This window comes from Chiloscyllium plagiosum, unplaced genomic scaffold, assembly GCF_037043375.1.
Source record: "Chiloscyllium plagiosum isolate Xiang-an unplaced genomic scaffold, Cpla_swu_hap1 HiC_scaffold_24, whole genome shotgun sequence".
Classification (NCBI taxonomy): Eukaryota; Metazoa; Chordata; class Chondrichthyes; order Orectolobiformes; family Hemiscylliidae; genus Chiloscyllium; species Chiloscyllium plagiosum.
The window spans coordinates 19,568,735-19,596,068 of NW_028270162.1; the positions used below are offsets into that span (position 1 = coordinate 19,568,735).

At 38.6% G+C, this 27,334-nt stretch overlaps 1 protein-coding gene across 4 annotated transcripts in view; it reads right to left on the reverse strand.

The window, feature by feature from the left end:
* Nucleotides 1–27,334, reverse strand: part of hectd4 (HECT domain containing E3 ubiquitin protein ligase 4) — a 295,048-nt gene that overhangs the window by 112,322 nt on the left and 155,392 nt on the right. For 3 of the 4 annotated variants that reach the window (XM_087999965.1, XM_087999964.1, XM_087999962.1), the window contains exons 27-39: nt 27,221–27,325; nt 25,918–26,006; nt 23,954–24,129; nt 15,292–15,427; nt 13,637–13,778; nt 12,975–13,141; nt 10,826–10,972; nt 10,195–10,379; nt 9,056–9,209; nt 8,035–8,315; nt 6,377–6,566; nt 3,660–3,741; nt 971–1,173 (exon numbers count right to left, since the gene is read on the reverse strand). In XM_087999965.1, the coding sequence (XP_087856091.1) occupies nt 971–1,173; nt 3,660–3,741; nt 6,377–6,566; nt 8,035–8,315; nt 9,056–9,209; nt 10,195–10,379; nt 10,826–10,972; nt 12,975–13,141; nt 13,637–13,778; nt 15,292–15,427; nt 23,954–24,129; nt 25,918–26,006; nt 27,221–27,325 (2,057 nt within the window). The remainder of the gene's footprint in view (nt 1–970; nt 1,174–3,659; nt 3,742–6,376; nt 6,567–8,034; nt 8,316–9,055; nt 9,210–10,194; nt 10,380–10,825; nt 10,973–12,974; nt 13,142–13,636; nt 13,779–15,291; nt 15,428–23,953; nt 24,130–25,917; nt 26,007–27,220; nt 27,326–27,334) is intronic. The other variant, XM_087999963.1, reaches the window with a different exon arrangement.

A 27,334-nucleotide genomic window follows, 5' to 3' on the forward strand; every position in this document is an offset into this window, starting at 1 on the left:
TTATACACTTAACAGTAATGTTCTGGGAGTGTTGCTGAACAAAGGGACCTTGGAGTACAGGTTTATAGTTCCTTGGAAGAACAGACTCAGGAAGACAGGGTAGTGAAGGCGCTGTTTGGTACGCTTGCCTTTATGGGTCAGGGCATTGAGTTTAGGAGTTGGGATGTCATGTTGCTGCCAGACAGGACATTTGTGAGGCCACTTTTGGAATACTGCGCACAATTCTGGTCTCCCTGTTATAGGAACGGTGTTGTTAAATTTGAAAGGGTTCAAAAAAGACTTACAAGAATGTTGCCAGTATTTGAGCTATAAGGAGAGACTGAATAGGATGGGGCTATTTTCCCTGGAGACTCAGAAGCTGAGGGGTGACCCAATGGAGGTTCATAAAATGAGGGGCATAGATACAGTGAACAGTCAAAGTCTTTTCCACAGCGTTGGGGAATCCAAAACTAGAGGGAATAGGTTTAAGTTTTTACGGGAAAGATTTAAAATGAACCTATAGGGCAACTATTTTATGCAGAGGGTGGTGTGTATGGAACAAACTGCCAGAAAAAGTGGAGGAGGCTGGTATAATTACAAATTTAAAAGGCATCTTGATGGGTATATGAATTGGAAGCATTTGGAAGGATATGGACCAAATACTGGCAAATGGTACTTAATTAATTTATGCCTTGGCCTCTACATGAGTTGGACCAATGGGTCTGTTTTCTGTCCTGTACATCTCTAACAACGTCTCTCTCAGAACCCCCACACTTGCAACCAGATTCCTATTCTTGTTTTATTTTAGCCTCTCTGCAACTTTCCAGCTGTTTTGTGTTGGTCTTGTAAATAGCTTGCAGTGTTCAAAATTTCTTAAGTCAGGAAGTGATGATACTTTTCAGTAGAAGAATTTGACCAGTTTAACTGTGCTCCATTCTAAAAGGGCATTTCCTCATTATCTGGTCTTCATTCCATTCTCACTATCTCTTACCTGGCAAGTTCTGCATTTTTTTCTCTGCAGATAGACGTCCGAGCTGTTTTCTTCTTATCACCAGTTGTCAGCCCGCTGGTAGCATCCTGATTGGCAGCCTCCACTGGTGGGCCCACACTTACAATTAGCCCTGACTGTGCCCATTTGGTAGCCTTCCGCAAGGCTGCAACTGCTTCTTCTGTGATAACTTCACAATACCCAGTCTGCAAACCAATGAAATCGTTAGTCTCAGAAAGCATATTTTGTCAATATAAAGTTACAATACTATTCTGTTTCAGGATAAAGAAGGAACATGCATTCGACAGATAAGCTGAAACTCTGCACAGTTATTTATCATAATTTAATAGTGACCCAATTATTTGATTTATGCAATGTATGAATTCTCAACTTTAAAAACAAAACCAAACAGGGAAAGGCACTTCCTTGACTTTTATTACACACACAGAAGTCATTGCCCATTTGGGACAGAAGATGCAAAATGTAAGGAATGGATAGTAATGAATATATTTAAGAGATGGAACTTGTATCCTGAATAATAGATAAAAATAAGATTACTAACACCAAAGTAAAGTAAAAATACTTTTGAAGAACAGTTAAGATAGATGTACTCTGGGCATAGTTGGGAACATGGCACTAGGATATCATAGCAATTACGGAGACATGGCTCAGGGATGGACAAAACTGTTGGCTTAATGTTCCAAGGTATAGATGCCATAGGAATGATTTGGTGGGAGTCAAGAGAGGAGGGGTGGTAGTGTTTTGATTAGAGATAACATTATGGTTGTATCTGGGGAGGATATTCCTGGGAAAAAGTCTAGGAAAGTTATTTAGTTGGAACGGAGAATAGACCCCACAATAGTCAGGGAGAAACTGAGAAACAAATTTGGAAGGAGATCTCAGTTATCCATAAGAATAATAGTGTGGTTATGATAGGGGATTTTAACTTTCCAAATATAGGTTGTGACTGCCAAAGTGTTAAAGGCTTGGATGGAGAGGAATTTGTGAAGTATGGACATGAAAATGCTCCGATTCAGTATGCGAATGTACCTACGAGAGAAGCTGCAAAACTTGACCTACTCTTGGGAATAAGACAGGGTAGGTGACTAAGTTGTCAGTGGGGTGCACTTTGGGCCAGTGACCATAATCCTATTAGTTTTAAAATAGAGATGGGAAAGGATAGACAGGATCTAAAAGTTGAAGTTCTAAATTAGAGGAAGGTCAATTTTCACATTATTAGGCAAGAACTTTCAAATGCTGATTGGGGGCAGACGTTTGCAGGTAAAGGGACAGCTGGAAAATGGGAAGTCTTCAAAAATGAGGTAATGAGAGTCAAGAAACAGTATGTTCTTGTTAGGGTGAAGGGCAAGGCTAGTAGATGTAGGGAATGCTGGATGACTAGAAAAATTGAGGTTTTGGTCAAGAGAAAAAGGAAGCATATGGCACATATAGACAGCAGAGATTGAGTGAATCCTTATGAGAGTTTGAAGGCAGTAGGAGTATACTTAAGAGGGAAATCAGGAGGCAAAAAGGGGGCGTGAAATTGTTTTGGCCAATAGGATTAAGGAGAAAGCAAAGGGATTCTACAAATACATTGAGGACAAAAGGGTAACGAGGGAAAGAATAGGACCTTTTAAAGATCAGAGTCAAAGAGTGTGGTGCTGGAAAAGCACAGCTGGTCAGGCAGCATCTGAGGAGTAGGAGAATCAACAGTTCAAACATAAGCTCTTCATCAGAGCAGTAAGCCTGACATCGGGGGTGGGCAAGTTGTTGGAGGGAATCCTGAGGGACAGGATTTAAATGTATTTGGAAAGGCAATGACTGATTAGGGATAGTCAACATGGATTTGGGCATGGTAAATCATATCACACTAACTTAATTGAATTTTTGAAGAAGCAACAAAGAGGATTAATGAGAGCAGTGTGGTGAATGTAACCTATATGGACTTCAGTTGGGTGTTTGATAAGGTTCCCACAGTGGACTGGTTAGCAAGGTTAGATCACATGAAATACAGAAGGAACTAGCCATTTGTATACAGAACTAGCTCAAAGGTAGAAGACAGAGGATGGTGGTGGAGAATCAATGTTTTGGGCATAAGCCCTTTATCAATCCCTTCAACAATAAATAGACAAGGTCTTCTCTCTGGGGGGGGGGGGGGGGGGGGGGGGGGGGGCAGTCCAAAACTAGAGGACATAGGTTTAAGGTGAGAGGTGAAAGTTTTAAAAGGGACCTAAGGGGCAGATTTTTCATGCGGAGAGTGGTGCATGTATGTAATGAGCTGCCAGAAGTAGTGGTGGAGGCTGATACAATTGCAACCTTTAACAGACATCTGGATGAGTCTACAAATAGGAAGGATTTAGAGGGATATCAGAAGTGACGAACATGATTAAATTTAGTTAGGATATCTGGTGAGCACGGATGGGTTAGCTCGAATGGTCTGCTTCCGTGCTGTACATGTCTATGACTCTATGACAGTAAAGTGACTTCCAGCATTCAACTCTTTTGACCTGATCAACTTCTGTCCACAAACTTAGAAAATTTTTGTTTTTGATGCCAAAGGTCATTGAGTGCAGAATGAGCCATGGAGATTTTGGACAGATTTGCAATCGATCCCCAGACTGTGCTAATGGTATCAGAATTTTCAGATCACAGTCTTTTGCCATTTGGGAACTATTTTCTCATAACTCCTTACTTTGGTCATATCTCGATCCATTTTCACTACTTTCTCCATGTTGGCTCCAGTGCCCAGTCGGAAAGGACGCCCCTCCGAGCTACTGCAAAGAGGAGAATTCAAATTACATAAAAGTGCAACTGAATATTTAACTTCATTGTCACCTCACCTGATTCAGCTTGTAACACTTTTTAGTACAGCCATGCAAAATCATGGAAGCCATACAATATAATGCCTTCACTAGGAAATGAAAAATCCTGACCCAAGTCTAACTTTGGATTGAATATCAGAAATATTTTTCATACACCAAACCCAATGTAGTCAATAATTACCAAGAGCTCCTTGTTAGCTATAAATTAAATTTGAATGTGAACCCCTTAAACAAAGAAACTCAATTTATTACCTCTAAGCTAATTGATCAATCCTAAGGCTGTTCTGGAGCGTGCCAAATGGTCACAAAGCTAGACAAGATGAGGGGAAGCAGAGTTGCTATTATTGTTTCATGGTGGAAAGTATGCAAGTGTGGACATTGGTCATAGAACTGATAGATCCAAAATTGAATTAGTGATAGGAAATGAAGAATCCAAAATTGACTTAGTGGTGATACACACAGGATGGTGGTAGAATGCTGTTTGTGGGATTGGAGTGCCCAGTGGAATACCACAAAGGTCAGTGCTGGTTCCCATTGTTCTGATGATATTTATAAAAAATATAGATGAGAATTAGGGGTGCAGGGGGACTGTCCTAACTTAGTTTACAGATGACATGAAGATTGGCACGAAGAGGGAAGAAGGTGGTCTTCAGTAACTGGAAGATATAGAGGGGTTGGGCAATTAGGCATATCAGTGGCAAATAGAATTTTATGCTGAAAAGTGAGATGATGTACTTTCAAAGAAGTAACTAGGCAAGGGAGCACTCAAATGAATAGCAGGAAGTTTGGAAGTTCAGAACAGAGGGGTCTTGGGTGCTTTTTCGAAGATTCCTGAAGGCAACAAGACAGACTAATAGGTTTATTAAGTTGGCTTACAGGACACTTGCCTTTCCTCAATGATATGCCTATTATTTGCATAGATTATTAGAGCAAGGAAGTTATGTTGGAGCTGCACAAAACTTTGATTAGGCCACAGTTGTAGCACTGTGTGCAGTTTTGGTCGTCACACTATGGGGAAGATGTGATGTCACTGGAGGAGGTGTAACAGAGATTCATCAGGATGTTGCCTGGTTTGGAGCATTTTAGCCATGAAGACAAGCTGGATAGGCTCAGGTTGTTTTATCTAGAGCAGATAAGGCTGAGGGGATCCTGAATGAGGTGTACAAGATTATTAGCAGAATGAACAGGATGGATAGCAAACAGCTGTTTCCCTTTGTTCAAGGATCATTAATGAGGGGCATAACTTTAAGGTAAAGGGCAGGAGGTTTGAAAAGATTGAGGAATTCTTTTTTCATCCAAATGGTGGTGGGAACTTCTATTACACTGCCAGGCAATGTAATAGAGTCAGGAAATCTCCACCTTTAAAAAGAATATGGATAAACCCCTGAAATGTCATAATATTTAAGGTGATGAGCTAAGTTGGATTAGTCTATACAGACCGATGCAAACTCAATGTGTGATGGGCCTCTTCTGTGCTGTATGACTCTATGCCATAATTGGCATTCACGATTTGACGACCTTGCCTGTAAAGGCTTACATGAAATCTAGAGATATGAAACTTATATTACTTCCCAATTACTTGCTGTAACTGCACACTTTTGCAATTCATGTACTAAGACACACAGACCCTTCTGTAGCCCAGAGCTCTGCAATTTGTCAGCATTAAGAAGCTTATTTACACTCTTCCTGTGAAAATAAGCATTTTCACATTTACCCACATTAATTATCATTTGCCAGACCCTGACCCATTCACCAAATCTGTCTACACTGCTGTCTTCTTCACAACTTTCTTTCGCATCTATACTTTGTCATCAGCTACTTTAGCAAACATACCTTCAGTCCATTCATCCAAGTCATTTATATAAATTGTGAAAAATTAAGGCCGCAGCAGAACTCCCTATGGCACATCAACTGTTTCAGCCTGCCAACCAGAAAATGATCCATTTATGCCTACTGTTTACTGTTGGCTAGCCAATTGTCTATCCATGTCAGTAGGTTACCCCAGACCATGAGCTATTATCTCTCAATAATATTTGATGTGTCACTTTATCAAATCTCTTCTGGAAATCTAAGTACAGTACACATCCATCAGTTCCCACGTACCCCAGGCACATGTTAAAGAAATGCAATAAATTGGCTTCATTGCCAATAATGAAGCCATAAATTGTCTTTTCACAAAAACAAGTCAAACTGTCTGATTACCTTGAACTTTAAGTGCTCTGCAATAACAACCTTAATAATAATTTTCCACATCGTCGCTATGACGGATGTTGAGCTAATTGGCCTGTAGTTTCCTGCAGTTGGTCTTCCTCCTTTTATTGAATATAATTCCTTTATTCCAATCTTCCAGTCTAAATGACCCTTACCAGAACTAGGAAATTTTGGAAAATCAAATCCAATACATTAACAATCTCATTGGCTACTTGATTTAAGGTCTTAGGATGAAGTCGATTAGGACCTGGGGGCTTGTCAGCCTATAGCATCTGAATGCGATGCTGGAGAAAAGCAAGTATTGAAGTACCATAAAACTGCACCTTCAAGTGAAAAGTAAACAGATGGCAGAAAAGAACTGTACTGCTACACCTACCTGAGTAATGGCTGAAGGACTTCATGGGATGACTGATCCTCACGTTTATGAATCAAGATCGACAGTTTACCATCTACTGCCTCGCTTTCCTCTCCACCATCTTTCTCTGATTTTATTGAGTTCTTTGGGCTGGATTTTGAAAAGGAAGAACCAGCTTCTGACGTGCTGGGAGACAGCACAGTTTGACACCCTAAAAATGGAGTGTTAAATGTTCAACTTCTCAAACAAACAGCCTCACCAATATTACTGTTAGAATGTCAGATTTCCTGCACACTTGACTGAAGCCATGCAAACACTTGGGGCAGAATTCAATTTTGACAATTTCTCAATTTACATTTCACCAATAGTAATTCAGTATGAAATTTAATAATTACTGCAATAAATAAACTGGTATATGCTGTTAGTGGATCTCAGCTGGAGCAACAAGCTGTTATACCAGATCTCAGCACATCTGGGAAAGAAAACACCATGTCTGCATTTGATCAACACTTCTGTCGCAAAGACTGCATGTGTGAATTGAGCTCAAGAAGGATATGGTTCAGATATTAAGAAACTTTTGAGAATCGTCTAACATTAAACATTTAGGATCACAAAGAAATAGTCACTACTTTGAGTACTGGAGGAACAGATGCCAAAAAAACTCTATACCAAGGTGACAATGTCTTCAGGAGAGGAAAGACTTAAAGGGAAGCACATGAAAAGGAACAATATTTAGATCTTTGATTTCAGTTAAACAGCATCAGTTGAATTCCCAATGGTTTCCGAATATATTTGTGCAACCATAAGACTAAAACCAAAAGCTAATTTTGAAAAAAATACTAATCACTTCTGTGTCAGTTGTGGGAATAACAATACCACACTAGCACTGCTTACTATAACTCCTTTTATGATATAAAGGAGCCCTACTGTTTCAGAATCTCTCTTTCTCAGCTGACACTGCAGAAATCCCCTGGAGCTCAGCATCTGACCTTGAAGTGCTACCCCAGAGCCAGAAATCTACAGTTGCCTGAAAACACTTGTATTTTTATGATGAGACATGTACAATACTCCACATTGCCTACAAACCAAAAACACACCAGAACCAGTGGCTCTCTGAATGATTTCTTACCTTAAAGGAATTGGAGTTTGCAACATCTTATAACTAAAGAAATGTGTCTAATGGGAAAAGATCAACGACTGAAACTGATAAGTGAAAAGACCATTTCTTATTCCAGGGCAAGACCATAAAGGTAAGTTTAAACAGGGAAAAGACAGATTTTTAATATTATGGGCAAAGAATTATTTTTCTGTTTTAGCAGTTAGCACTGCTGCCTCACAGTGCCAGGAGCCCAGTTTCAATTCCGCCTTCGGGCAACTGTCTGCATGGAGTTTGCACATTCTCCCAGTGTCTGCTTGGATATCCTCCGTGTGCTCCAGCTTCCTCCCAAAAAATGTGCAGATTAGGTGAATAAGCCATGCGAAATTTCCTATAGTGTTCAGGGATGTGTATGCTAGATGCATTAGTCAGGGGAAATATACAGTTATAGGGTAGGGGAATGGGTCTGGGTGGTATACTCTTCAGAGGGTTGGTGTGGACTTCTTGGGCTAAATGACCTGTTTCCACGCTATAGGGATTCTATGATTCTACGATACCATGCTTTCAGTGTCAATTAACTTACCTGGTACAACATAATCAGCAAGTTTAGCTAATAGAAGTGATGCAATATTTGAAGCAGGATCAGCAGGATCATCTTGTTCATTGTCCAGGGGAGGTACAGAATAGCTCCATGGGGGCAATTCCACATTCCCACAGTCTTCCACACTCATGAGAGGCAAGGCAGCACGGCAAAGTTGAAGGATGATGAGTACCAGCTTGGGGGATGGTCGCTGGTCTAACAACAATGAAAGGAGCTTTGACACACAGGCAGGTTGGCTAAGGATTGCTTTACCAATTTGACTTCTGATAAGATCAGAAATAAAGTGTAGAGAAAAGCAGAGTTAAATTTTCTTCATTAGTTTCCAAAATTCATATATGCAAAATATATTCTAGGCAATACAATTGCTGCTTGGAAAAATCAGGCTTGCAAAAATGTTTGATCTATTCAGTTTTCATTCTTAAACACCTATGTTTAAAATTGTTGAATAGCATAACAGAGTACACATGCAACACTAAATTTATTTTAACACTAAAATTCAATGACGTTGAATTTATGCACCAAGTATGCTAGTTACACATTACTTGCGCTAAAATATTATGGATATTTATTTGAAATTCTGCATATCTCTAGTGTGCTATGCAATGAAACAAATGCAAATATCTGAACTTAACTCATTCAAAACCTATTCAAATAATGAATTGAAAGCACTCCTTCAAAGATGCAGTCTAGTTGTGGGTGATCACTGTTCACAATAATTAATTTTAAAAAAGACATGGAATGGCATAAAGAACCCAAATGTCTTCAACTACTTATTTAATTGTTTACAGATTGCATACAGCAAAAAGATTGTTCAGATAATATTAGTGTGACAGCAAAACAGGTTCGTCAGCATAGTCCTTTTAAAATATCGGAATCTTGTAAGAACTTTTCAGTTCACACTTTACCGAAGTACATGATGGTTGTAAATTGGTGAATCTCAGATGTATGGCAAAATTTTAAATGGTACCTGCACTTTTAAAGAACTAGTTGTTGCTCTCCCTACCTGGAAAGGTCATTGAGGAGGCTGAGAACATCCTGCAGTGCGTCATTCCCTGCTGCTTGATTCCCACAGCACTCAGTAGCACGGGCTAGATGGTTGGTCAACAGGCTTGACACTTGACGAGCTAAGCCAGAATGGACTGCATTTGTTGATACACCTAAATGTGATAGGTTTTTATTTGGTGGAAGGGGATGGAAAGGGAAAGTAGTCAATCAAGAGAGGGACAGCGAGAGAGCGTGATTAAATACACACTAAAGGAGGAAGATAGAATTCTATCAAAGCATAGCACCATATGCCAAACTTAAAAAAAAGTTAAAGACCCAAAAGACTCCACTTTTAATCTGGGATAGGAGGAGTCCCAATTTAAAAAGAAAATCCACATATTAGCATTTTTAAGGAAGTTATAATAAAAAAATTTGATATCAAAGTTAGTTATCTTTAAAAGTTTGGCTTGCAATGTATTTGGTAGTTATATCTTTACTTGCGTATCTTTTATATTTAACGATAGAAAACGTCTTTCACATGATTGGTTGACATCTCAGAAGAAGGTTGTCATCTACAAGTAGTCACTTGTATTATTTTCCTACTCCATGAAAATAACTCTTAGTTAACCAACCAACCAGATGGGGCACATTGAGTATTCTAATGTCTGACCATGCAGCAGAAGTTTGAACAATTTTCATTAGGTACACACTGTCTAGTTGCCCAACATGAGACCAATAAACTGATCCTCTAACCATTGAAAATATTGGAAATTACAAAATCTTCACCTTCAACAGAGGAAAAAAGTAAACTACCCTAAGATCGTGGTCTGCAAATGTTTTATTTTGTCAGCGGGGAAGCTGTCAAAATTAAAAAGTGTTAGCAGGTCTATCAGAAAGATCACAGTCTTTTATCGTCAGTGTACTCTTCTCATTTAATTGCATACAATCTTTTCACAAAATTAGTGGAAATTGGCAGGTTTTGTATTAACTGATTTTAACTAAGAGCCAGAGTCTATTGTGCAAGGCATGAACCAAAATAAAGACAAAGTCAAACATGAAATAATGAATAACGCTAACCTGAGTTTTAATACTTTGAAGGAAGAAAAAAATATATGGTTGTAGCAGGGAGACATGATTTTATTTACATATAACACTCACCTTCTTCCTTCTCCCACTCCACACAGCGATTAGCCAGTACTTGGAAGGCAGCCCAGGCCATCGTAGCTACCTTCTGTTTTCTTGTCTGTTTCTCACTGGAGCTACTTTCTCGCTGGCTTGTTAGACTGCAAAGTCTATCCATGAGCTGCACCAAACCACTACGCACCAGGCATTTCTCCTCACTTCTAAACACGGGAGGGGTAGGGAGAGAAAAAATACTAGATAAGCGAGAACAATACTATTTGAAGAAAGGCCGCAAAAAACACAATTTCCTAAAGACTATAATTAATTGTTTCTATTAAATAAAGTTGCTTAACCCGCTAATGATGAAACCAGGTGCATATTATTGTTAGATTCTAAATTGAAGTCAGTCAAGCAAATTGATTTTCATGGTTTTATTAGATTCATACACATTTGTCATGGCGAGCAGAACTCGATCAGTGCACTTTTGCCATTTTTCACAAAGACACTTGAATCACTTACATCCCCAATCAGAAGAATAGCCCACTGCGAAGACCACAAAAGCAACTATTCAATATGATATTGTCTGCATTGTCTGGAAATTATTTAAATATGTGGATTACGACAATGGATGATTTAACTTCCAATTCATTAAACAATAGTTCCTTACCTTGTGTATGGAATAGTGCAAAGAAGGCCAATGCTGTTGGCGCAGGCAATTGGATATCGTGCACAAAGTGAAACAACTGATGTCATGGTCTCGCCAAATGCCTCCTGAACCTGCTCCACCATTCCGCCACATGTCAGCTCTTCAATCCTTAGAGAACAGCAATACACATTTACTAATGAGAAAAGTCAGACAGTCGTGAGCTGTTATACAGTTGGATAAAATCAGAAATCCAAATTAATTATATTCAGTTAAATAAACATCCTTAATTTAATTGGACCCAAATTTGAGTTAATCTATTCTGTAAATTTAACAATATTTGTTTTTATCTCTGTGCATTCAATATCAAACTTGTTGGTGTCGAGGACAGGATCTCTGGCATAAAGTGCTTTTCTTAAATAATCAGGACATTGCTAGACTAGCAGGAATCAGATTGATGGGATTGAATAAAACAAAGTAAGTTGAATAACAAAGGCGAAAATAATTTAAACATGTCAAAGCTTTGTCATCTTGGGACTCATTAGGACAATTTGCAAGAATTACCAAGTAAGGAAAAATATGTATACTGTATGAGGGGATCAACTGGCTGGCAAATGGATTTATTGATAGAATATTTGGAATGGAGAATGCACCAGTTAGATGATGACTAACAGTTAACTGCTAAACCATATTTCAGTTTTAATCCACAGGTGTAAAAAGCAATTGTCTTGTACATCTTAAATGAATTTGATACTGTACTCAGGTTAATCACTGAAATTGAGCAGCAAAATGGGCGGAAAGGTCCGTTTCCACACTGTAGGGAATCTAATCTAATCTTTCCTTGACGTCCTGGTTCAGAAATCAGTCAGACTCTGACTAAATGACATGATTCTACCTTCAATGGTCAATGTGTGTGTTGGGATTTCTATAATTCCATGTGCTACAAGTTGGGCCTTAACAGCAACTACATAAATAGAAACCAAACTATTTGTTCATCTTACATACTTCATACTGAAATAAGGTGCCTCAAAGCCATCCAACTACTCTGATAAGACCATTTCTCACAACACATCAACCAAACTCCTGAATAAGCCCTTTGGTGCTGGAAAGTACCCAGCCAACCACAGATTTAAGACATCTCAAACAACAGGTGAGTCTAGGTAACAAGGTGATCTCAGCCAGGATGGGAACTGAACCTATCCTGATGGCGTCACTCTGCATTGCAAACCAGCCATCTAGCCAACTGAGCCAACACTCTCCTCTCACACAAGTTTTGTTTTCCCTTTATTTGGTAATGTAGGACATACTGATGAATGCAAGATGAAACGTTTTTCTTAAAAACGTGCATTTTTTCAGCAAAATTCAAGCTCTGTATTACCAAGATATTTTACATTTTAATATGGATATTGGACAAAAACAATGTTTTCTTTCCTACCAAAAAGAAACTACACTCTAACCTTTCTAATACTCCATCACATTCGAAGACTTCAGACATGGTCGAATTAGTAGGAAGGAACATCAAATGGATCCAATACATCAAAGTGGACTAGGGAATAGAGACGTCCAACTCACTCTGTTGGAAAGGTCTCTCCTCCTGCACAATTACGGAGCAGCAACACTAGCAGCTATTAGGCTTTTTCCCCCCATGTCTAAATTTGTGGTGGCATGGTGAATGGCTGTGCAAGAAAATGCAGTGAGAGGGGGACAAAACATGCAAATAATTAATAATACATAAATATGACAATAAGGGAAGCAATCTCAATCCAGTTCCAAAAGTTACAATTCAGCATTCACAACTACTCAAAACGAAAAAAATATATATTGTGTTGGAACCAGGTCTAGGGGATTGAAGAGTGAGGCTGAGGTGCATAACTGGAGTAGAACAAGGATATTCCTCATTCACCCAAAGTAACGCCCCTCACATTATTGAGCATGCAACTACTTTTTAAAAACAAGTGAGTTGCTCAGTACTCAGAATTTGTAACATTAGAAGAGTAAACAAAGTCTACTTGCTGCCACATCCCAAAAAGATAACTTTATCCAAGAGTTTCCTTTTAAAGAATAACCTTTCTTCCCCAACTGCTTCCCTCCCCACACCCCCTCCCCTCCCCCATCCCCCTACACCCCTCCCCCCCTCCACCCACCGCAACAATTCTATTAGGCAGCATCTCACCTTGGCCCACCTTGAAGAACTGTGGTTACAGGTCCAACCAAATGAGTAACACCACCAACTCGGACTGCTGCTGTCAACAGCTCACGCATGTGTACCAGGGCTTGTTTTCTCGTATTACCACGCCTCCACCGAGTCTGGGCAGCTAAAAGGAAACTGCTGCTTGACACCTTAAGTTAAATAAGATCATAATTTTCAAATGTTGTTTATGTAATTCTCAATGGCAGCCTTTCCATTTTAATTTAGTAGGTAATGAGAAAAGTTTGCCACATTACTTCAGTAATTATTGTCAAATGCTGCCAATTATAGATCAACAGAAACATAGCAATATGTACAATTAACGTTAAGTATTCATGCCTCATGGACAGAAATGATAAATTAGTCCAAGTGCATTTAAGTCAGTGAGATGATGTGTATAATTACAGACATGGTGAAACAAATGTCATAAGTTAGAGAAGTTCAATTCAAGGAATAAAAAAATAGAATTGCACACCTTCTATGTAATCAGTTGGTCCTGCAAATTATTTCAAATTTTATTTACTGACAAAATACATGCCATCAGAATATTATGTACTTTTTTTTCAAGACAAAAATTGATCGCCTCAAATTTTTTCCAATACTTTTGGAAATAAAGCTTAGTTGCAAAAAAAAATTTAAACACTTACAGCCTGGTCAGGATTTGTCCCAATGAAAGCAAAGAGCTGTCCAAGCAGCACACTATACGTTGGCTTGTCCCGACTATCTTCAATAGTCAGAGACTGAAGCAGAGTGAAGGAACTACTCCGATGACTATTCCCATGGCGTCTCCTTCAAACAAGACATAAAAATTCCATGACATCTGCAATATTGAAATTACTTGGCTAAAAATGATAAATACTTAAAGCATAACAAAACTTAATGGCTGAGAGCGCTCCCTAATAATAGCACCTTCACTAAAAATATGTAACTGTCCAACATATAACCTTGCCCAAATTTAGACCTTGTAAAGACCAACTTTCTCCACATGAATCCAAAAGGATCTGTTTAAAGCACTTAATGGGAATGAAGACAAGCCTCTGGAGACGAGTACAAAGTATTTTTTGTAGCATGTGGCATCCCATTTATTTTTAAAATGTGTTCTTATAGTTTTTTTTCAAATTCTCACTTTCTCTAGCTTGATTATTTCCTACCAATACTTCCAATCTTGCGGTTTGACCACCTGGAAGAAAAGAACAGCAGGCACACAACTATCTCGAAGTCACAAAACATAATAATTTGGAAACACATTGAAATTCCCCATGGCTACTGGTTAGCAACCTTGGAATTCCCTACCTAACCAAAAAGTGGGTGTACCAAGACTATGCAGATTATAGTGGTTCCAGAGAGACAGTTCATGACTAGCTTCTCAACAGCAACAAAAACATCATGAATAAAGAACATGTCACATAATGAGTGGTCAATTCACACCCAGATACATCTGGCAGCCTTACAACCCTATGAAAATACTGTTGACCTATCCAGATCGTAGTGAATGGAAAAATGAAAGTATGTTCTTTTTACACACAAAAAAGAGGGGAAACACTCTGTCCTAAAGAAGCTCCTTCCCCCATAGGATTTCAGGCTTGATGCCTGTTCAAGCTGAAATTTGGAAAGTCAGTACAATCCTTCAAACGCTAATCCGACTTTGTCACTTGTGCAGAAGTGTTAAAAATAAAGCCCATTTTGGTGGCTAGTGCAACATGAGAATTGTCAAGGAATACAAATGGAGAATGGGAGTACAGTGAGTAACTGATCAGTAAAGGTTGCTGCAAACTACAGAAAAATAAACAGAAGCAGTTCTGCTAGGTCCAAAGATTTGAAACATGTTAAATCACAGTTTCAGTCTGCAGACAACAAATCAGAGATATGTTATAACAGTGTACACTATCTAAAAGATGCATTGCGGTAACTTGTCTAAACTATTTGACATCACCTTCCAAAGCTCTAATTTCTACTAGAAGAACGGTAGTATTGTATGGAAACACTACCTGCAAGATTCCTCCAAATCTCGCTCAGTCCAATATACTGTCATACCTTCATGAAAACTCATGCAATTTCTCAAGAAAATACACTATATGGACCACAGCAGTTCGAGGCAGCAACTCATCTCATATTCTCAAGAATGAGATTTAAATGCTTGTCTTATCAGCAAATTGCAAATTCCATCAACAAACAAGACAGATATCTAACTATAAGCATTCTGTGATTAATATTCTGTGATAACACTGCAATGTTATTTCCAAGACAGGACATGTTTACAATAGAAACTTCCTGGAAATACCAAATTAACTTAGCCTTTTACCTTTGACTGGCTCGTGTGAATTCTAAATCCTCATTTGCAATCATTTCTAGGTCAGAGGGTGCAGACATGCTACGCAGGAACACAGGTTGGCGAACAGTGTGGGAAATCACCTTGGTTTCAGAAGATGATTTACAAGCTGGTAAAATAAGCAGGGAAGATCAGAAAGACAAACGCACACTGAATATTTCACAAATTATGTAAATTTGAGATTTCTGTGGCTGCACATGGTTGAGATAAAAGTCTTATCTATACTATTATTAAGGTTCCTTTAAATTGCGCAGCTACCCCTACTTCTTGTCAGACTATCAAAATGTGAACAGTAGTCAAGAGTACTCTTTAGCAGCTATTGGAAAGTTATCCTATTTGAGTATTTCCTTTTTCACAACATGAAAATATTTCATCACATTTATTGGCAACATTTGGCATCTAACACATTTCCATTTTATCAAATTTAAGTTAAAGTTATTAAAAATAAAACACATGAAATGCTTGCTGAAACAGCAAAGTTATTTATTTCACAAGGGACTAGACATCCCCCCAAGTTACATGAATTGTTTGTCATATTCTTCACATGTAAGATGTTTCGAGCTCAAACCACTTAGTATACTCTCAACCATCGAACAGGAACATGCAAAAAAACTGAATTGACATTACACTGATGACAACTGTTAGCTGTATGGCTGGATTGCAACACAGAATAATGTAACAGCTTTGGTTTAAATCCCCATACTGCTGAGGATATCACAAAGACTCACACCTTCTCAACCTCGCCCCTTGCTGGAGGCGTGGTGAGCTTCACATTGAACTCACCGTCAGTCATCTCTCTTTTATGAGACAGGAGCCTATGGTCCTCTAGGAATATGACAACATTCACTTTTCACTTCACAAATAGATTAGATTAGATTAGATTAGATTAGATTACTTACAGTGTGGAAACAGGCCCTTAGGCCCAACAAGTCCACACCGCCCCGCCGAAGCGCAACCCACCCATACCCCTACATTTACCCCTTACCTAACACTAAGGGCAATTTGGCATGGCCAATTCACCTGACCTGCACATCTTTGGACTGTGGGAGGAAACCCACGCAGACACGGGGAGAACATGCAAACTCCACACAGTCAGTCGCCTGAGTCGGGAATTGAACCTGTGTCTCTGGCGCTGTGAGGCAGCAGTGCTAACCACTGTGCCACCGTGCCGCCCAAGATGAATTGGAAGAGCAGGACACTCACCCCTTCAGCCTGCTGCATCATTCAATAAGGTGATCTAGTTACTCCACATTTCCACCTATTGCCAATGACCTTTCAATTCCATTCTTATCAAGAATCTACCTTTCTCTGCCGTAAAAATATTCAAGAGCTTGGTTCCTTAACCTTTTAAGAAAGAGTTTAAAAGATTTTCAAATGTCAAAATAATTGCTTCATTATTGCCTTGAATGGATGATCCCTTTATTTTTAAACAGTAATTCTTAGTTCTCGATTCTCCCAAAAAAGAAACATCCCTTTCATTCCACCCTGACAAGACACTCAAGATCTTTTAATCAAAGCTGTTTACTCATGTAAGCTCCAGTGAATACAAGCCTAGCCTGTTCAAGCGTTCTTCATAAGACAATCTGCTCATTCCAGATATCATGCTTTACCTTCTCTGATATGTTTCCGATGCATTTAAATTCTTCCTTAAATAAACAGATCATACTGTATACATCATTCGGGTTGTAATCTCACCATAACTTAAAATTAAACTCCCTACCTTTATATTTAATAACTCTCACAATAAAAAATAACATTTTACTGTTAAGTTTTCTGAATAACCTGGTGCATCTGCACACTGATCTTTTGGCATCTAGGCACTAGGATAGCCAGAATCCTCTGCAGAATAGAACTTTGCAATCTGATTTGAAAAGATAGTCGTGAATAGAAGTGCACAAAAGGTGCCTATAAGCTTGCCCCTGAAGCTTATAAGTTAAAAATTAGTACTACAAGAAAAAAACACAATCAGGTAACACTAGAATTTACAAGGAAACCAATGTGTGGAGTCAGTGAATCCGATCACTGAAGGTAATAAAAAAAATTAAGAATGGGAGGGAAATCATGGTTGAGGAAGAATACCAAAATAGTAATCCAGTAACCCTCAAGATGTATTTCAATAAGCATCAGGTATCAAAGAACAGAGAAGTGGCAGTTCAGGCAGAAACTCATGAGATCTTTCACAAGCAATCACATGTGGGGATAGAAATTCTGGGCATGGACAAGATATTAATTTTAGGGAACAAACAGAAGGATACTAAAAAAAAAAAGAAGAAAGGCTGAACCTAAAAGTAATATAAAGATAATAATATGCTTCCATTGCAAAAAGACTGGACATGCTAAATCTCAATGCTGGAAGTTAAATTGGAGGCCAATTACAATAATAGGAACATCCAAGGAATCTTCAGAAAAGCGTGCATCAGGAAACAAAATGAATAGCAAAACTGTAGCAGTTACATAGGTTACAGCATGTCCCCATAGAATCTTTTAGGGAGAGCGTGATCAAGAGACCATGGGCCCAAAATTGAACATTTTAAATTTGCCCAAATGGTCAAACTAAATAAAAAGTCAGCTACTGGCTACAGAGAATAGTATGGACAATGGTCAAATAAGTCACAAAGGCTTGGAAAAGTATCAGACTTTCTGGCACCTGGAATTCCAGCCACTGCCTCAGGAGGTGCACTCTACACCACCCTGACATAGCAACTGGGAAGGGTGTTGGCTTGACCCCAGTTGAATGCTTTGAACCCCACTCATGACCCCATTGGCCAAAAACCACAGATCATTCAGAAAGGTTCGGGGCGAGGGGAAATAAAAACACACACCTGGAAGTCAGTGGGGATTCACAGTAAGACTGATGGCAGAAGATTACGCAGCAATCCAAAATGATCCATGAGAAATTCCTGACCTTCATAAAAAAGAGCTAGCCCTATGCCAGAGAGAAAAAAGTGAGGACTGCAGATGCTGGAGATCAGAGTCAAGAGTGTGGTGCTGGAAAAGCACAGCAGGTTAGGCAGCATCTGTGGTGCAAGAGTGTCGATTTTCGGGCATAAGCCCTTCATCAGGAAGGGCTTATGCCCGAAATATCGATTCTCCTGCTCCTCAGATGCTGCCTGACCTGCTGTGCTTTTCCAGCACCACACTCTTGACTATCCCAGAGAGGAAGGAGATCCCAACAGCCCAGATCAAACATGTGGATTGTTGTGGGAAATATCCTTTTTCAGAGTAGAGAGTAAATATTATGGGAATTTGGGAAATGTTTACATGGTATTGATAATAAATATTTTGTTAATAAACTCAAGGTTGAAGTGTCCAAAGCATGAACAATATGGAAACGATGGCTGAGGACTGCCAAGAAATGTTCTTCACTGATTATTGCAAAAAAGAATTAAGACTTATGGAGATTCTGAATTTTTGATTACAAATGAAGAGGTATTTCCTTATTTTTCTCAGGAACCAAGTAAACTAACAAAGATACCAACTTACATTGGAGCAGTCAGTTCCTAACGTTCGCTGATGATATCAATTAACTTCCAGAGAGATTAAATGAAGGAAAAATATTAATTTGAGGCTTACACAGGGGTCACAAACCAGTACCAATATCAGAATCAGATAAAAGAGTAACTTAGCAAGTGGAGAAGTTGTAGCTGGAGTTCTGAAATAAATCCTGATAGAATATATTGATTTCATCGTGGAGAGTAACCTTGCTGATTCAAAGTTATTGGCCTCACCAAGGGTGTTGGGAAAAAAAACAGATGCCCAGGAGGAAAACCCTGGGGCATTTCCTGACCATAATTTGCCTAGATCATGAGTTCACAGAATTAGACAGAAAAACTAAAAGTCTACAGTAAAATGAGACAACATGGAAAATCAGTTATCTGACAAAAGGTTTTGAATACTTAAGTAAAAAAGACAAAGGTGAAGAAAATGAGGCTGACATGCTCAGCCCATCTTTAATAAAAATGCAATAGATGGATCTTGAGTTAAGGAGCTGTATCAAATAGCTTACACAGAAATTGAATCAGAGCCAATGCCCAAACACTATTATTTAAAAAACAAAGTGCTAATAAAGAAATAGAGAGCACCTAAAATATCAGCAAAGAGGAATGGCAGTCCATTGGGTGGTAGTACTAACACAGCTTTGTGATAATATTCTACAGGTCATCCATGAAATTCCAAGGAAAACACAGGATAATATAGTAAATATTTTTATTGGTTAAGACCACATGAAGATCATGTGGGGGTCAAATTTTGCCAGATATATCAGGTACAGCAGAAAGCCAAACCATTGATTAAACCTACACACAATTTTGTTTCTACCTTTCTAATAACTTTTTTAGCAAGTCTAAATGGGTCATGTAGGACCCCAACATGAAACCAGGATTTGCAATCAGTGTCCTTTAACATCATGGATTTTTCAAGCAGGTTTAGTGAAACAGAAAATTAACGCATAAATAGTGTGAAAGTGAACTTATCTTTTAAAACAAAATATGCATTACCAAGAAATAAAGTTTGAACTCTGATCTTAGTGTATTTCACAAATACACAAAATCTAACAAAAAGTTTGGGAATAAAACAATTCATGCCCTTCCTCTTATCATCCACAACCACAGGAAGCATTGGAAAGATAGTATTAGAGTTGAGAGTGTGGTGCTGGAAAAGCACAGCAGGTCAGGCAGCATCCGAGGAGGAGAATCGACATTTTGGGCATAAGCCCTTCATCAGGAATGAGGATTGTGGGATGGGGCGGAGATAAATGGGAGGAGGAGCGCAGACCATTTGATAACAACGCGTCATGTGTAGAGGTTGGGCTAAGGACATGGGAGAAGGTGCCTCAAGCCCTAAAATTCTTGAGCTTGATATTGAGTTGAGAAGGCTGTAGCATTCCCAAATGAAAAATGAGTTTTTGACCTTCTAGCCTGTACTGAACTGCGCAAGAAACAAGGAAAAAGAGAAGATAAAAGGACTGCTGCCCAGCAACAGGGTCTCCTATTACGTAGAAACTATGATAACAACAGGCTTAGCAATCTTCAAAGCAATTTGGGTTGAAATATCAGCACGAGAAAGCTCCAGAAATGTGAAAGAGGAGTTTAAGGATTCTATGCTTAGAAATAAGTGAGCTGTGCACACACAGATTAAGGGTCTCATGAAGAGATATTAACTAAAGATGAAAACATTGAGTGAATGCAGAATATAGCTGAGTCAACTGAACAAGGATCTTTTAACATGCAAACAGCCTAATGCTGTCATAGTGTAATAGTTGTTCCATTTGCTGAGCCCATAAGGTGGCCCAAAAAGGGCCTCTTGTGACACAGTGGTAACATCCCTACCCCTGGACTGGGAGGCCTGGATTCAGGTTCAACCTGCTCCACAGGTTGTAACAGCATTTCTGAAATGGATGATTAGCAAAATAGGTTAATTTTGTTTTATAAAATTAAAGACAGTGTTTAAATGTTCTTTTTAAAATGCAAGAAGCTCTTGTGGCACAATGATAGTGCTCCTATCTCTGAGCAATGGAGGTCTAGTTTCAATTCCCACCTGCTCCAGAGGTAATAACACCTCTGAACAGGCTGATTTAAAAAACAACCAAAATGCAAACAGTGTGACCATTCACGGAGATTCGAGTATCTGTCCATTTGCTGTTGAGGGTAGAAGTGCTGAATCTTTATACCTTTTATTTGCAACAAGACTGCATCAAATAATTTCTACATGTTAATAGTTTGTGCTTTCATTCCCTTTGTGCACAATAAACTTATTTGCTAAGAGTACATTGACAGACTTTTGGAAATATGTTCATCAAGTGACAACCACAGTAACCAAATTGCAAAAATGAAAATAAAAGTTTATCAAGCCATTCTGGAATCTGATTTATACAGCATTATCAACTGGAATCAATTTTTAGCATTAAATCCATCAGGACACCGGCAGTGCCAGCCTGCAGCTTCAACAATGTGCTCAGTACCACTTCCTTGGTAATTGTTATTTTCTTGAGTTCTTCCCTTTCTTCCATTTCCTGATTTACACCTATTTCTAGGAGGTTACTGTAGAGGATGCAAATGAGAACTGATGCAAACAAAAAAATCTGTTCAATTTATCTGCAATCTCCTTATTTTCCATTATTAATTCCCCAGGCTTACAATTGGACCAATTCTCACTTTTTAACTTTTCCATTTTTAAAACTATCTACAGAAACTGCCATTATCTGTTTTTATATTTCTAGCTCGCTTTCTTACTTGCTCTAATTTTGACTTCCTTGATAATCTTTTAGTCAATCTTTGTTCTGCCTTATATTCTGTTTAATTTCTGACATGCCATCCATCTTTGCACAATTATGTGCTTTATCTTTAATGCTTAACCACAGATAATGTATCCACTCCTTGGATGTTTGCCTTCATGTTGGAATGTATCTATTGTGTATTCTGAAATACTTCCTCAACTACGTCATTGCAACATGTAAAAACCATGTCCTTATATTTTCCTGTATTTTTGATTATGGACTGATACAGGAAAAGAACAGTTTTAAAAATCAAGGACTGTTGAAAGATTACTGCAATTTTTGAAAGTAATATTTTAAGCACTGCCAACACAGTTGCTTTTTCAGGGAATAGGGGAAGTTTAGTGAAGACTTGGCCGATAACATCCAGTTTATTGAGAACTGGTTTTAATCCACAGATCGATGTCAAAGGCCTTCTGCCTGCCAACAACAGTACGATTGGCTTTCTGGTAGCTAACCCAGTTTAGAGTGTGAACAGATGGAAGACGACAACAGATTTCCAAATATGCAAAGCTGACTTTTGCCTTTGTAGTTTAAAAAAAAATCTTAAGCCTAAAAAAAGGCCAATTTACTTTTTCCCTCAGCAGTTTCTCTCAGTTGTGGTTCATAAGTAGTAAGTCAGAGAGTTTCAATAAGTGTAAACCAGTCATCAGGTAAAAGGATCTGGAGAAGGAGCAGCACCTATAACAAGCCAAAAGGACCACCTTAGTGAACCCTGTGAACAGGGACCAGTGATGCCTTCCCAGTCTTTCCCTCTGTTCATCAAACACATTTTTCTTTTCTAGAGGGGATGTTTATGGGGTGGTGGGGGTCGAGAGTGTTTCAACTAGCAGATGTACATGCTGACAGTTCATAATTGTTTATCTGTAGCTAGAATCTATTTATTTAAGCAGAGAAACCTGCATTTGCTTCCAGTCAATCTGGCTATAAAAGACAGATAAATTGGGGAATTTCAGATACTTTCATAAAATCAGGAGTTGTAGGGCTTGGCTACTTCAATGGGGCACAACAATTTCTACTGACTTAATATTAATCTAATTTGTTAGCTAATTAATCTAACTCTGCTTTATTGCCAATACCTAGAGCCACTTTCATGACGAGATCATTAATCAACCTTATGCACACATTGCTATTGTAGCCTGCCCTCCCGTTGGCTCCTGAACATGTAGTTCTAAGACTCTCCTGAAAATATTCTTTGAAAATATCTAGGCTACATTTGCCCATCTGACTTATCCAGTATATACTTGGGTTAAAACCCTCATTATGTCTTGATTTATACTACATCCTACCTTGTGGTTATTGACAGGAGGCCAGAACACCACTCCCACAAGTAACTATTGTCTGTAGCATTCCTACCTAAACCACTTCTATACCTTGGTTTCTTCAACTTGGGACATGTACGAATGCCATTAATTAGGAGAACCACCCTCCACCTTTTCTTAGCTTCCTGTTCTTCCTAAATTTCCTGTACCCTACAATATTTAGATCCCAATCTATGTCATCATCTAGTCAGGTTTCTAACTTTTATTTGTGCTATGAAATTTTATTTATTTGCTCTGAAAACTATGTGCATTCAAATGCTGAACCATTAGTTTGGCCCTTTTACTATTTTTGTAGTTTCTACTTTATCCGTTGACTTATTCTTAAATTTGTATACACTATCCTTGCTATTCCTGTTTATTATTTCTCATATTATACCCTTCTTTCTTGTCATGTTTCTAATTTGTTATTTATTACAACCGTGCAAAATTGATCAATTGCCGCAACTATGGGCGGCACATGTCTCAGTGATTCGCACCGCTGCCTCACAGTGCTAGGGAACCTGGTTTGCTTCCACCCTCAGGCAAGCGCCTGAATGGAACTTGCACATTCTCCCCAAATCTGGGTCACAGTCCAAAGATGTGCAGGTTAGGTGGACTGCCTGCTGAATTGCCCACAGTGTTCACGGATGTGCAGGCTGGTTAATTAGCCATGAAATGCAGGGTTACAGAGACAGGATGGGTCTGGATGGGCTGCTGCTTGGAGGGTTAGTGTAGACTTGATGGGCCGAATGGTCTGCTTCTATACTGTTGGGATTCTTTGATACTTATTTTATCCACTTTACTAGTTATGTGGTTCTCTAGAACATGGGCCCAGTCATGGGTTCAGCTGTAGATAATCCCAATGGCATAGATCCTACAATTCCCAGCATAGGTGTCAGTGCCCCATTAACTGGAGCATACCTCTTCCTTACCAGTCTCAACATACAATTTTGAATTCTAAAGTTAAACGCAAATTAAATATTTGATGCTAAACACATTTGATTAGAACAGCAAAAGTCTTTTTGTCCTTTCGAACTTCGCTCATTTGCGTCAGGGCCAATACCTGGCGTGTCAGCTGGGGTTCCTGAAATGCTCCTAGTCAGACCAGCCTGTGCCGCTATGGTAACATGCAACAACAGCTCAGCTCGATTCATCAAACTTTTCACCAAAGTTTTTGTTTTTGCTAAAGAATGCGAAGATTTTGGCATCAAGGAGTTCACCTCTTGACCAAATTTCTCCCTGGTAATTAAAAAAAAGGAAAAATGGTGAAAAGATAGACAAGAATAAACAGCAAAATAAGTACATTCTACTTGAAATTCAGTATCCTGGGTATCAAAACACTGGTACAAAGAGAGTGAAATAAATTGCCTCCAGCATCACAACAGAACATTTATTTTTATTAAAGGTTGTAAAGGGGAGCAATATGTTTTTCAAAGCGAAGTTCTGCACCAAACTCTCCCCACTGTGGAGTTTATATATGACAATAAAAGTAGGAACACAGTTTGCAACAAGCTTGCATCCCTTTAATGCACAAACATCAGCATCAGCAAGGAACGTGCTCCAATTGTGACTAATAAAAGAAATTAAGGATTAAATAAGCAATAAATGATAAAGGATTAAGGAAGAAACCTATTAAATTGTCAAAACAAGTGGTAAACAAGAGGACTGGGAACATCTTAGAATTCAGCAAAAGACTACTAATAAAAATACTAAGAAAGGGTAGATGGAATGAGAGCAAACTAACAGAAAAAGACCAGTAAAACTTCAATGGGTCTGCAAAAAGAAAAAAAATCTAAACAAATGCGAGTACAACACAAGTGAAGTCAGGAAAAGTTATAATGGGAAATAAGGAAATGGCACAGAAACTAAACATTTGCCACAGAGACTTCCAATTAAGGGTCTCAAATTAATTCTGGGGATGGAGCAGTTATCTTGTAAGGAACAGTTAAATTGACTAAATCAACACTAGAAGAATGAGAGATGATCTCAGTCAACCCTAACAAAATTCTTGACAGGGTAGAAGCAGGATATTTCCACTGGCTGGGGAATGAGGTCTAGAACCAGAGGTCAGTCTCAGAATAACAGGTATATAATTTAGGACTGAGATGAGAAGGTATTTCTTTACTCAAAAAGGGTGTGAATCTTTGGAAATCTCAGCCCCAAAAGGGATATGGAAGCTCAATCATGGACCATGTTCAACACAGATTAAAAGATGTGTACATATTCAAAATGTCAAGGGATAAGGGAATAGTGCAAGAAAATAGTTTTGAAGTAGATGATCTCATTGAATGGAGGAGTAGGTTTGATGGGTTGAATGGTCTACTCTAACTTCTACTTATGTTTTTCCAACAATCACAGTTGACTTGTTACAGCAACAAATCAGCTGAATTACACACCCACTTGATTTTCACTTCGTAAGAGTCAGAGTCATACAGCATGGAAACAGACATGTTTATTTTAGTACTTTCGGCACTCACTTGTGAAGTGATTCAAGACGGGGGATGGGAAAATAAGGACAGACATCTACAAAAGTCTTAACTTCAGTCACTGTTTTGTGATTATTTTGTAAGACGTATCCGACTGAAAGCTGAACCAACACAAAAATACTAGAAAGACTACGCACATCAGAAGGAACCATAAACTTTCTATTTTGCATTCAAGTTCAAGTGGAACTTTTCCTTTCTAGTTATCACATCTCACCTTTTGACAGTACCATGCTCTGGCAGCCATTCAGTACTTTGTACAAATAAACACTGTTCACATTAAGAGCCCACACAATGAGTGTTGCCAAAACATCCAACTGTGAAGTATAGCATACAGCCTATGTGCACCTGCAATTCACAAGCATGCACTTTCTAGCAGGTGGTACTGGGAATAAAATCAGGAATGGGACTCTACCTTATTTTTTCCTATACATTTCCAGAAGAATAGAACTGTTCAACTTACACTTTCTCTGTGGCCAGGATCGGCTAAACAAATAATCTATCAATTAAGTATCATACCCGTAGTTTATAAATGTCATCATACCTTAATAAAAGGACCATGTTTTCCAAGTCATTAGAGTCAAATGGCATCTCCTTCAGGGAGCACAGCAGTTCTAACTCCTTGATTTTACTCTGGAGAAAAATAACATTAGATTGAATTTTGGAATCAAAGCATCAGTTTTCAAACCAGTGTGATTTGTTTGATGGGTTAGAAATTAATTGCTTCCTAAGTTCAGGAATAAGAATATCCATTTATTAAAGTTTCACTGTTGCCTCATGCTGGACAGTTTACAGAACTGGAGTTAATATTTCAGGGGATTAGTTAAGGAGTGATGCATCTGTCACATAAGGTGGTGGACACAAGTTTCAGAGTATTCTTTAAAGAGCAAGAAACTCTTGATGTCTGGTCAACATTACTTTCTCAACCAACACTAGCAATCCTGGTAGAAAAGATGTGTTGCTATATTTTTGAAAAAGCAACAGTGATACTTCAAAAAGTAATTAGGACAGTTTTCAAGGAGAGAGGCACACCACACTGGACACACCACCAACTGCTTCAAACCTGCAAGTCCATTATCTGTATTTTGTGGACAATAACTTAAAAACAAGATATTCAATAAGGTTTGAAGATTCAACCTTTGTAATAGCTCATTAGACCAAAAACAATTTCTCAAATATCTCTCATCCAAACATTGCATAAATGTGCATGATCACTTGCACTTCACGCAAAGACATGGGATTGATTATTTACTACTTCTGAACTACAGATTGTTTTGTTATTTCTCACATTCTGGGTATGTTGAAAAACTAATTTTGCAATGAGCTCCTGCATGGAGCCCCCTCAGTAACTGAGTTTCTGACTTGCAGATATTATGGAATATTAAGTAAACAGAAGGGCCTGGCCAAAAAAGGTCTCAGGATCAGATAGAGTTACTGCGTCCTTCAATTCCCCAAAAGGAAACTTGCAAATACAGTAAATCTGAAATCAAAACAAAAAAAGTGCTAGAAATACTCAGGACAGGCATTTGTGAAGTGAGGAACAAAGTAAAAGTTTCAGGTTGCTGACCTCTCATCAGAATCTGGCAACACTCCATTTCACACTTCATAAATGCTGCTCAATCTTTGCATTTACAGATTTTGTTCCATTTACCTCCCACTCACATCTGAAATGGAAAGCAAAAGCAACACGATACAATACTCAATTTTCAAAGGCACATTTGTGGTCAGTGTTGAAATCAGTTCCCCACATTTCCAATGAGACCTCAGAGGAGTATGACGTATCAGTGATTTTGTTTCTATGTTATTAGCAAAGATGACTTTAATCATTTTTACATTCAAATGCTAACCTCATTGAAGTGATAGTCATGAAAAAAAGGCAGATTGTTTTCTAGTTTCCCTTGCTGACAATCTTCCATTTCATTCTGCCACTTCTGTTCAAGCTCTGCTACACTCTAGAAGAT